The sequence below is a fragment of the Mesocricetus auratus genome, unplaced genomic scaffold (genome assembly GCF_017639785.1).
Source record: "Mesocricetus auratus isolate SY011 unplaced genomic scaffold, BCM_Maur_2.0 Super-Scaffold_100030, whole genome shotgun sequence".
Lineage (NCBI taxonomy): Eukaryota > Metazoa > Chordata > Mammalia > Rodentia > Cricetidae > Mesocricetus > Mesocricetus auratus.
In genome coordinates, this window is record NW_024429211.1 from 11,481,404 (window position 1) to 11,493,737 (window position 12,334).

Consider the following 12,334-nt stretch of genomic DNA (forward strand, 5'->3'; position numbering starts at 1 on the left):
CCATTTTAGACTCATCTATTGAGAATTCTCTATTTAGTTCAGTCCCCCACTTTGTAATTGGAACCTTTGGTGTTTTGGAGACTTGCTTCTTGATTTCTTTGTATATTTTGGAGATCAGCCCTCTGTCAGATGTAGGGTTAGTGAAAATCTTTTCTCATTCTGTGGGCTGCATTTTTGTCTTGTTGACTGTGTCCTTTGCTTTACAGAAGCTTCTCAGTTTCAGGAGGTACCATATAGTAATTGTTGATCTCACTGTCTCTGCTACTGGTGTTATGTTCAGGAAGTGGTCTTATATACCAATTTGTTCAAGTGTACCACCCACTTTCTCTTCTAAGTGTTTCAGCATGGCTGGATTTATGTTGAGGTCTTTGATCCATTTGGACTTAAGTTTTGTGCATGGCAATAGAAATGGGTCTATCTGCATTCTTCTCCATGCCAGCATCCAGTTCTGCCAGCACCATTTGCTGAAGATGCTTTCTTTTTTCCATTGTATATTTTAGATTCTTTGTTGAAGATCAGATGTTCATACATGTATGGGTTAACATCAGGGTGTTCAGTTCTATTCCTCTGGTCTACCCATCTAATTTTGTGCCAATACCAAGCTGTTTTCAGGACTACAGCTCTATGATAGAGCTTGAAGTCAGAGATGGTGATGCCTCCAGGTGTTGCTTTGTTGAATAAGGTTGTTTTGGCTATCCTCTGTCTTTTGTTTTTCCATACAAAGTTGATTATTTCAAAGTCTGTGAAGAATTGCACTGGGATTTTAATGCTGATTGCATTGTATCTGTAGATTGCTCTTGGCAGGATTTCCATTTTTACTATGTTGATACTACCTATCCAAGAGCATGGGAGATTTTTCCAATTTCTGATGTCTCCTTTATTTAATCTCTTTACAGACTCAAAATTCTTGGGATAAAGGTCTTTAATTTGTTTGATTAGCATTACTCCAAGGTATTTTATGTTGTTTGTGGCTATTGTAAAGGGTGATGTTTCTCTGATTTCTTTCTCAGCCCTTTTATCATCTGTATATTGTAGGGCTACTGATTTTCTTGAGTTGATCTTGTATCCCGCCACTTTGCTGAAGGTATTTATCAGCTGTAGGAGTTCCTTGGTAGAGTATTTTGTATCACTTATGTAAACTATCATATCATCTGCAAATAGTGAAAGTTTGACCTCTTCCTTTCCAATTTGTATCTGCTTGATCTCCTTTTGTTGTAGTATGGCTCTGGCTTGAACTTCAAGTACAATATTGAAAAGGTATGGATTGAGTGGACAGCCTTGTCTTGTTCCTGATTTTAGAGGAATTCTATTGAGTTTCTGTCCATTTAGTTTAATGTTAGCCGTTGGTTTGCTGTATATAGCTTTTATAATGTTTAGGATGTTCCTGTTATCGCAGATCTCTCCTAGATCTTTATCATGAAGGGGTGTTGGATTTTGTCAAAGGCTTTTTCTGCATCTAGGGTGATGATGATGTGATTTTTGTTTCCCAGCTTGTTTATATGGTGGATTACATTGATAGACTTTCATATGTTGAACCATCCCTGCATCCCTGGGATGAAACCTACTTGATCGTGGTGAATAATTGTTTTGATGTGTTCTTGGATCCAATTTGCCAGTATTTTATTGAGTATTTTTGCCTCAATGTTCATGAAGGATATTGGACTGAATTTCTCTTTCTCTTTGTGTGGTTCGGGTATCAACGTTATTGAAGTCTTGTAGAAAGAGTTTGGCAAAAATGCTTTTGCTTCTATTGTGTGGAATACTTTGAGAAGATTGGGTATAAGCTGTTCTTTAAATTTCTGGTAGAATTCTGCACTGAGGCTATCTAGACATGGGCTTTTTTTGGTTGGGAGACTTTTGGTGACTGCTTCTATTTCCATAGGTGTTATAGGTATACTTAAATTGCTTATCTGTTCTTGATTTGATTTTGGCAAGTGATAGCTATCCAGAAAATTGCCATTTCCTTTAAATTTTTAATTTTGTGGAGTGATTGTTTTCAAAGTAAGACCTGATGATTCTCTGGATTTCCTCGGTGTCCATTGTTATATTCCCCTTTTTGTTTCTGATTTTGTTCATTTGAATGTTCATACTTTGCCATTTGGTAAGTTTATATAAACGTTTCTCTACCTTGTTTATTTTCTGAAAGAATCAACTTTTCTTTGCCCTTATTTTTGTATTGTTTTCCTAGTTTCTACTTTATTGATTTCTGCCCTCAGTTTGATTATTTCCTGGCATCTACTCCTCCTGGGGGAGTTTGCTTCTTCGTCTTCTAGAGCTTTCAGCTGTAGTGTTATCTGTCTAGTGTAACTATTCTCCAGTTTCATCATGTAGGCACTTATTGCTATCAACTTCCTTCGTAGCACTGCTTTCAAAGTGTTCCACATGTTTGGGTATGTTGTGTTTTCATTCTCATTGAATTGTCAGGAGTCTTTAATTCCTTTTTTATTTCTTCTTTGATGCAATTGTGCATTATTCAATTTCCATGAGTTTGTAGGGTTTCTGCAATTTGTGTTGTTGTTTAATTCTAATTTTAATGCATGGTGGTCTGATAAGATACACGGAGTTATTCCAATTTTTTTGTACCTGTTGAGGTTTGATATGCCAATAATAATTTTTAAGTAAATAAAATTATTATAAAGTGCTTTAAAAGTCTCGCTTTTATATGTTATCTGCATAAATGCCACAATACATTAAACATGATTCTAAAATAAATAGGGATATAGGCATGAAACTAATAACAGAAAATCACCTATCTCTTGTTGCATTGTCTATGGCAAAGCAATCTGGAAGCTATTGCAGAAGGATCAGTTATTTAGGGCATCCTGACGGAGGGAGAGAAAGAGAGAGAGACAGAGACAGAAAGAGAACGTTCCAGGACAGCACCTGACATATGCCAATTTAAAAATACCTAAATTACCATGAAATTTTGTCATTTTTAATGTGTTCATGGAAAACTTTTGTATTCTTATCTCTTTATGTTCATTTTTTATTTTACTAAAATTAGAAACATGCTTACTTCACATGTCAATTACACTCCCTCTCACTCACCTTCTCCCCCACATCCTCATCAACCCTCACCAAATTCCCACTCAACTCTCCAGTGAGGGTAAGGTCTTTCATGGGGTCTCCTCAAAGTCTATCATAACATCAGGGGAAGGGCTCAGGGCCTTCCCCATGTGTCCAGGCTGAGAGAGCATCCCTTCATGAGGAATGGGCCCCCAAAGTCCATTCGGATGCCAGGGATAAATACTGATCTAGTACCAGAGGCCCCAAAGATTGTTGACTCCTCCTCAATAACACCTATGTTCAACCAAATTCAGGGGGTCTGTATCAGTCCCATGTTGGCCTTTCAGCCATCAGTCTGGGGTCCAAGAGCACCCACTTGTTCAGATCAGCTACTTCTGTGGGTTTCACCAACCTGGTCTTGACCCCTGTGCTCATCACTCCTCCCTCTCTGCAACTGGGTTCCAGGAGTTCAGTTCAGTGTTCAGCTGTGGGTGTCTGCTTCTGCTTCCAACAGCCACTGGATGAAGGGTCTAGGATGGCATACCAGGTAGTCATCAATCTCATTATCAGGAAAGGGCATTTAAGGTAGCCTCTCCAGTACTGCTTAGATTGCCAGTTGGTATCATCCTTGTAGATCTCTGGAAATCTCATTAGTGCCAGATCTTTCCCCAAACCTATAATGATTCCCTCTATTTTGGTATCTCTCATCCTGCTCTCCTCTATTCTTCCCCCGACTCAATCTTCCTGCTCCCCCATGTCCTCCTCTCCCATTCTCTTCTCCCCATCACTTTTCCCCAGCTCCCTGTCCACTCCCCCCATGCTCTCAGTTCACTCAGGAGATCCTGTCCCATTCCCCTTCTCTGTCTATTCCCGCCCCCACTCAGTGCAGAGGGTAGCAGTGAGCAGTGGCCCCGCCTCAGGCCAACTTCCTTCCACTTGCCATCTCTGTGATCTCCTGTCCTGGGGACTGCAGCCAGGCTGACTTGCCCCCAGCTGACTTCAGGGGACATCTTAAAAGTCAACACTGCATAATGGTAAGTTATGTAATGAGAATGCGATGATAGACCAGGCCCACGGGAACACTGACCAGTATAAATTGTAAGAGTTCAGTGCAAGGACTGTCAGGGAGGAAACTACATCACTCTACTGTTTTCAAGATAAAATTTAGTGTGTGTGTGTGTGTGTGTGTGTGTGTGTGTGTGTGTGTATGTATGTGTGTGTGTGTGTGTATGTGAGATCATGTGTAGTGTCCACAGAATCCAGAAAAGGTTGTTGAATTCCCTGGAACTAGGATTATAAACAAGTATAATCAACCCAATTGCGGGTGATGGGAACCAAACTCTGGTCTTCTGCAAGAACACCACGTGCTCATCCCTGCCAACCCTCTGTTTCTGTTGCTTTTTTTCTTAAGATTCATTCTGCCTGCTGAAACAGAAAGAGGTTTAAAGCTGGCATAAATGAAAGCCAGATTTCCAGTTATGAGACTATCTATCCGAAGTGTTATTTCATTTACACCATCATATGAACACATGGAGTGTAGTGCTTAAAATGGTAAGCAGTTGCTAGATAGAAAAGATGTCACAATGAACTAACAATGAGGCAAAGTCCCCACAATTTTAACAGCTTTCTAGAATTATGTGGACAACCACTACAATGTTCAGATTTGTTTACTGGGAATTGAGGAGAGACTTCCAGAACACCACAATAAGAAGTTACTAGGTAGGATTTGCATACCTTTGTCACCTTCCATCAGCTTCTCTCTCCAGCTCCAGTCAGAGTACAAGGTAACAAGCTCAGAAACATACAGGGAACAAAGCTAATAAAAAGGAGTAGGTGCAGTGAATGTCTATGTACCGTACTGCCCATATTAGCCACATGTGTTCATTAAAACTCAAAGTAAATTATTGTTGTTCAAATAATCTTTTTGTTTGTGTTGAGATAGGGGTTTACTGTATAGGACTGGTTGTTCTGAAAGTTGCTCTGTAGACTAAGCTGGCCTCAAACCCAGAGATCTGCCTGTCTCTCTCTTGACTTTTGGTGTTAAAGGCATGCACCACAACCATCTGGGTGTTAAGTCTTTTTTAAAAGATTTATATATTTTAAAAATCTTCAAAATTTGTTATGTGTGTGGGTATTTTTACGTACATGTATGTCTATATATCGCATGTGTAAATGTTATCCAAGAAGTTCAGAAGTGGGCACTGGATCCCCTGGAACTGGATTTATAGACAGTTGTGAGTTGCCTTGTGAGTGCTGGGAATTGAACCTGTGTCCTCTAGAAAGTACTCTTAACCTGTGAACCATCTTCCTACTCCTGAGATTTACTTATGTATGTATGTATGCATTTACTCATTGCTTTGTTTAGTTTGCAAGTTAGGGTTTTTCTGTATAGTCCTGTGTGTTTTGGAACTCACTTTGTAGAACAGACTGACCACCAACTCACAAAGAGCAGCCAGTCTCTGCCTCCCAAGTGCTAGGAATAAAGGTGTGCATCACCACGACTCAGCCTAAGATTTATTATATTATGTGAATAAATGTTTATATATATATGCATATATATATATACATATGTATATGTTTGTGCATACTTTATAAGCCTGGAGAGCCCAAAACCCAGAAGAAGGAATCAGACACCAGGGAACAATAATTATATTATCTATATGCATAGGAATTGAACCTAGATCCTTTGTAAGAGCAGCAAGTGTTCTTAATCACTGAGTCATCTCTCCAGTCCCTAAAAGTCAGTTTTGTAATTAAAACTTGGTGATCACATGTGGCTAGTGACTAGGGGGCAGGGCCATAGAATATTTCCATTATCACACAAACTTCTACTTGATTGATCTAGTGCTCTTAGGAAACAAAGTTTTATGTACTTTCCAAGTAGCTTTGGTTTCTTTTTTCATTTTAGTTTTCTTTATATGTCTGCTTTGCCTGTGTGTGTGTTTTGCTGCTTTTGTCCCCTGAAGTTGCTAAAAATTAATCCTTGGGCATGGTAGTCAATGGATTACCTGCTGAGATATATTGCCAGCCTATGAAAGTGGTTCACAAAATGTCAGTAAATACAATTGTTAGGTATAGCAAATTCTTAAGAATGTTGAGTCTATTTTCAATCTAGCTGTGTGACTTGGATGTGTGATTTAAGCTGTCTGTACCCCAAGTTGCCAAGGGGTGATGTAATCAAAATGTAAGAATCCAATGGAATAGGAAAATAAGAATAGGAACAGTGCTCACATAGTGACCCCTGGTCACCTAGACAGGAAGCAGAGCTGCCAGTCAAGTCATTCAGCTGTAACCTAGTGTTAGAGCAGAGGTTCAGATATACTCATTCCAAACTCTGATATAGACAAACTGATTGTCAAGAAGGTCAGGGCAGAGTGCTATGGGGACATGGGATTTAAGTTGTGGATCTACTGTGCCTCAGGTGAGGTTCTCTTCTCGTACAGACAGGGAATGAGGAGACAGGAAGGAGAAATAGCTTTGAAATATTTTTTGGACAGGGGAAGATTTTTTTGTTCAACTGAACGGAAAGGACAAGTAATACAAGTGTTTGGTGAGTCAGCTCAGAAGCAAGCTGGAGTGTCGTCAGCTACCTGAGAAATCCTTTCCCCAGATTCCTAGTGAGTTCATTGGTGGAGGATTAAGTGTCTGGAAGGAGGCACAGGATGTCTGGTACTAGCTGGTCACAACAGAAAGGACAGAAATCACATGGGAGTGGATGAGAGGAAGGAGGCCATGGCTAAGCCAGCTGACCTCGAACCAGGGAAAGAGAAGACCCCATAGGCCTCAGCTCCATAGGAAGATGGAGCATAGAGGTCTGAGAATCCAACATATTTTGACCTGGCGCCTGAGGATAAATGGAGGTCCCCAATTGTAAGTGATGTTCACTTTCTTGGCTGTGGGAAAGGCCTGCTGTGCAAATTTCTGTGTGTTTTTTGAGCTAGAAAAGTCCCACAGTGGAAACTTCAAGCAAGGAGGGAAGAAAGTGAAGAACCTAGTCAGCCTGCTGGTGTGCATTTGAAGGGGTTGACAGGGAAGCATGCCCTGAGCCTGGAAGTTAAAGTCTGTCTGGATAACATAACAAGGCACTATCTTTAAAAGCATGCAGCCTGGATTGTTGACAGTCACACATAATCCCAGCACTTGAGAAGCTAGAATGGAAGATTAATACTTGGAAGCTGCATGGACTACACACCAAAGCCCTGCTTTGAGAAAGAGGTGGGGGGGAGATATGGTGTCACAGAAAAAAATCAGAGACCTTGTTCTGTCTGCTCATAATAATGTCCATCTCGCCTGAGGATGGTCCAAGCCACAGTCTCTGCCTTCTGGAGGACATCGGTAAACCTGACATGCCACAGCAAAGAGATAGAGTGCTCAGTGATGTACTATTCCTCTCTGTGAAGCCACACATCCTCCCTTCATCCTGGATAAGACTGGTGCTAACATGAGGTCAGCCACATGACCTCTGTGGCATCTGTCATCATCAACTCTACTGAAAAGCCAATAGCAGCTTCCAAAGTCATCCACTGTGTGACCAACCCCCCAGTCATGGTGCAGAAGGTGCTCACTGTGTATGTTATGCGCTTGTGCTCAGGTGGAGGATGACAGTCTCGTGGAGTGGCCCACTTCCTCCAGAAGTGGACAAAAATCTGATCAATGCTCTCATAGGGCTCATTTGTCACAGGGCTCAGTGGTAGCAGACCCTGTCTATGCTTTTAAGCCCTCGATTCTCTGACTGATGATGGTATGTATATGGGATTTTCAAGGTTTCTGGTATTCTGCCTTGGGGTCCAGACCCTCCTGGGGGCAGCCAAGATACTACTAGTCTCAGAAAAGCATCCTTTACAGCTCAAGGGTGATGTCTGCTCTCCTGGTGGGGCCACAATCATATATTTGATGTGCTGGGAAGTGGAATCTTTTTGCTCCCTGCTTATCAATACTGTGGAGGCCTCCTACATCTGAACATGGGAGCTGCACACCATGGCTGATCAAGAAACTGTCTCCCTTGCTGCCTTCAAAGGGACTATGCTAGACAAGGAGAAACTGGACCCCTCTGCTGCAGCCTCTCTGTCTTTTAGCTATGTTAATCCCCATGACCTGGCCTCAGCAAGCAAGGATTTATGTCTGTCTGTCTGTCAGGGATACAAACTACTTCATGCTTCAGGGAAGGAAAGGGTGAGACATGCAAGAACTCATGGGACTAGACCACTGAAGAAATGAAGGAACCAACAGGAGACCAGAATTTGAAGAGCCAGCTAATGACACAGGATATAGCTGCCCAGACAGAAAGAAACCACCTGAGCCAACAGGACCCAGGGAAGGGTGTGGTTTGGTAAAGAAACAGCAAGGAATAACAGAACCTCAATTTCCAAAATTCGAGAATCTTTAGGGATTGTGTAAAGGAAGCTTCCCCAGGCCATAACTCAAGCCTGGAGAGCTGGTCACTGCTGGTTTCAGTCCACCAGATTAGGGTACTTTTGCTTTTTGATAATTTCTTTCAGGTTGCGGGGAGGGAGGTGCCAGAGTCTTCTATCCAAGAGAAAATGGTGGCAGAATATTTTGTCTTCTCTCCAGAACTTTCTTTACAAAATGGGTGGGACATGCCTGAAAGATTAAAATTATCTATAGAAAATCTAGATCTGAGGCTTTCTTTGTGGAAAGGAATGGCCTTTTAAAGCAATTACAGAATGGTTTTGATTTTGTCTTCATTTTTTTAGTTATAATTTACTAAGTAAGAATTTATTGATGTTTCATGGGGAGGGAATGGGGATGGAAGCTAAGACTCATGCATGCTAGGAAATCACTCTGTTATTAGGCTTCATTCTCAACTAGGAATGGGTTGGATTTTATTTAATTCTCAACTTCATAACTGAAATCATATACAAAGCATCCTTGCTATCTGTCTATTTTTGATGGAATACACAACACATGTTTTGGCCCATGTACAGACATTTACAGTTATATTCCAATTCCTACTTTTTCATTTCTCTTTATTAAAAAAAAGCAAAACAGCGGTGTTTGTTGGTCATTCCCATGGCCCACAATCCCCATTACAACTGCTCTGTGCTCTTTCAAAAATAACAGTGGCATGTGGCATTTCACAAGTATTTATTCTCCATTGTGGGGTGCTTACACATCCAGAGTTTGGGAACTAACTCTGTAAGTGCCTCTGTCCTTGGGGACTACATGGCTGGGAACAACATGAAGATAAAACTCAGTATTTACTAGGTAGGCCAGGAGGTCGGAAGAAGTTGGGGTCTTTACCACTCCGGCCCCATTCATTGGCAAACTGGTCAGCTCTTGAGTCCTCTATTCCACGTCCTGTGATCCTCTTAAAACCCTCTCTGGCATCACTGTATTCAAGACAGACAAGAAGAAGTTATATAATGTCGCTGAAGGCAGTAGCCACACTCTCTGAACTTCTGTCTCCCAGAGATGGATGTAAGAGTAGCCGAGGAAAGTCCAGGAAGGAGAGGCTGGTGCTGATGCTGCCTGAGTGAGCACCTGCTCTGTGCAGGATGTCACCCTCATGCTGGAGGAGCAGCACCAGAGGAGAGCGTCTGGGGTCATGTATCATTGCCAACCATCCCCAATACTGTGCACAGTAAAGAGGAAGGTTAATGGGCAGCGTGCACAGGATGTAGAGGACACCCGCCTCCTGACTGTCTAAAGCAGTCAAGCTCTGCTCACCGAGACCTCTGTTACCTGATCACTTTAGCAGCCCAGGCTCCTCCTGGTCCCCTTTGGGCAGCATCATAGTTCCCGCGTGCATGGAAGTATTTATCTGAGTTTTTCCAGTTGGCCTCTCTCATGTCAGTGTAAGCTCTCCACATGTCCCTAGTCCCTGGAGAGGAAAGAGAATGGTAGGGAAGACTGTGTTTAGGGAAAAGAAAGCATTAAAACTTCCTTCCAATGATTCAGCCTTTCACAAGCCCACAGAAACGCTGCTGGCTTGAAATGAATAGTTCTTATGTCCCCATGGCTATGCCGGAGAAGTGCATTTAGAGCAAGTTTCATTCTGATGGATTCCTATCTTAGCTCTGTTGCTGTTGGTCTTGGCTGCTCAGAAATCATATTAAGGAGAGAAGATCTCTAAGGAATATTTACTCATATGATGATGAAACTCTCTCTAACATGGTAAAGGGAAACTTTTAAGGTATATGAACATGAGGCCTCTTCCCTTCCTCCTTTCCCTTTCCTTCTTGTTCCATTCCTTTCCTTTTTCTTGCGTTCTTTTCCTTTAGAGACCTTGTGCATTTCTGTAAAACCCTGTATGGGTTTTACATGTCCAGATAACATTAAATGGGAACTGTCTTCAAAAGTAATGAGTTGGGGGGAGGGAAAGACCACTACCTAGGTTCAATTAATTTTGATCCTGCTGTGGCCGGTGGGATGTATTTCCCTTGGTGACAGTTCCTAGTCCATGTCTCTGTCCCAGCAGCCTGTATTCCAGGTAAGTCAGTCATTCCCATCTGTGGGTGGTGGAGGATCTGGAGCTTCCTTCACAGGAGCTGCCTACCCTAACCCATGACCTGCTGCTTCTCAGGTAAACAGTGAGCATGTGCCCATCAAGTCCTCTCTCTCTTCTGGGAGCTGTGTAGTGGATTCTGAGGAACTGGACATCCGGCGCTAACCTCTGGTCTTCCAGGGATTTTGTTTGATAGCCTATGTATGCTTTGTACCTCAGTTTCCTGAAAAAGTAGATGTGACACCTACACCACAAGATTAATTTAAAAATTAATTTGCTCCCACACATAATGCTCCTTGGACAATGTCTTTTCACTGCTCTATTAGACTTGGCTCCTGTCACCGTGGATTGGGGACTTCACAGGTTCTCCTGTGTCTGGTCTGGGACATTCTACAATTGAGATACATTTCTTTTTACAGCCACCAGACATAGAAGTGAGCTGTTCATCATCTTCCACAAGGGTGAAGAAGATGCCCTCTTTGGCTGGTGAATCTGCTGCTAACAAGTACAGAATGTACATACATTCCTGTGGGAAAGCTGCTGTACAGACATTACCTGATCTCAGGCTTGGGATCCACTGACCAGAAAAGTTCAGAACTACACAGGAAGATAGACACTGCTTCTCTGTCCACGAGGACTTCACAAGGAAGTTTGTCCTTAATTATGTGGTCCCTGCTCCAGTAAGTACTTGAAACCCACACGTATAACCTCCTGCCCCCATCCTTTGTCCTTACCTTGGCCAGCTTCTTTCATGAACTGGAACCACCTTTGGCTGTCAACTCCCAGGACCAAGAAGCAAAAAATGATGGCAACAAAAGGCTTCATCCTGCTGTATGGCCAGGAAAACACAGGGTGAATATGCCATTTCTTGGGGTGAAGTTTGCTTCAGTAATGTTGAGCACTCCTTGAAGTCCAGTAACAAATCCCACTGGATTTTATACACAATCCCACACATGTAGAGACAGGTGAAACAGTGGATTCCAAGGAGCTAGCTAGATCCCATTTCCACATTTCATTAGAATCCCACTGTCTGATACTTTGCAAATGAATCATTAGTATAAAGTGCATTGCACTCCAATGTTGCCAGCTGAACCACAACTGTGTAGGAAGTTTCCAGAGAGTCATGTGGGGGTTTTATAACCATCATAGCTCTCCACAGTCCATCTGTATAAGGCTGGCTCCATGATTCCCTGAATTCACACAGAAGCATACAACAAATCTCCATGCTAAAATACAGCCTCCAGTGAATTCTAATCCATCTAGTAGATTCAGGAAAGAGACAGAGCACAAAACACAACAAATGAATGCTGGTGTGGAAAAGAATCTGCAAAGAGCAAATGTTGGAAAGTTCTGAGAACTCACCTTGGGATGTCAGTTCCTGCTGAGACCCCAGGTGAGTGGCTTCTGTGACTTGTTGAGGAGATGTGGCTGGGGCTGAGTGACAGATGTATATATACTGTCACTCAACTAGTGGAGCAACCTCCTGTTTGATCTTTCATAATCCACTTGGCCATAATTTAGCTTTCAGGACATAAAGATTTCTCTTTGCTCTGATCTGCTTTTCCCAGATTGTGCAATTCAGGTATTTTCAGGAATGTGGCAACTTAGGGATTTCAGAGTCTTCTCCCTCATGATGGGGAAAAATCAGGATGGGTACTTTCCATTCAGTGATATGGTGCCTATTTCTTTTTTTTTAATTTTATTTTCCATTTTAAATTTAGATAAGAAACAAGGTTGCTTCACAAGTCAGTTCCAGGTCCCTCTCCCATTCCCTCCCTTCCTCCCGTGCCCCCCCCCGTTATCCCCTCATTTCTCCAGGGAGGGTGAGGCCCTCCATGGGGGTGTGCATAGTGTGTCATTTCA

General features: G+C 42.2%; 1 protein-coding gene across 1 annotated transcript; it reads right to left on the bottom strand.

The window, feature by feature from the left end:
- Window positions 1-9,094: 9,094 nt before the first annotated feature.
- On the bottom strand, window positions 9,095-11,934 carry LOC121134739 (serum amyloid A-1 protein). Its single transcript, XM_040733306.1, has 4 exons — window positions 11,834-11,934; window positions 11,206-11,300; window positions 9,709-9,847; window positions 9,095-9,356 (listed from the first exon to the last, which is right to left on the bottom strand). The coding sequence occupies exons 2-4, from the start codon at window positions 11,294-11,296 to the stop codon at window positions 9,218-9,220; spliced, it is 369 nt and encodes a 122-aa protein (XP_040589240.1). The 5' UTR covers window positions 11,297-11,300; window positions 11,834-11,934; the 3' UTR covers window positions 9,095-9,217.
- Between the last annotated feature and the right edge of the window lie 400 nt (window positions 11,935-12,334).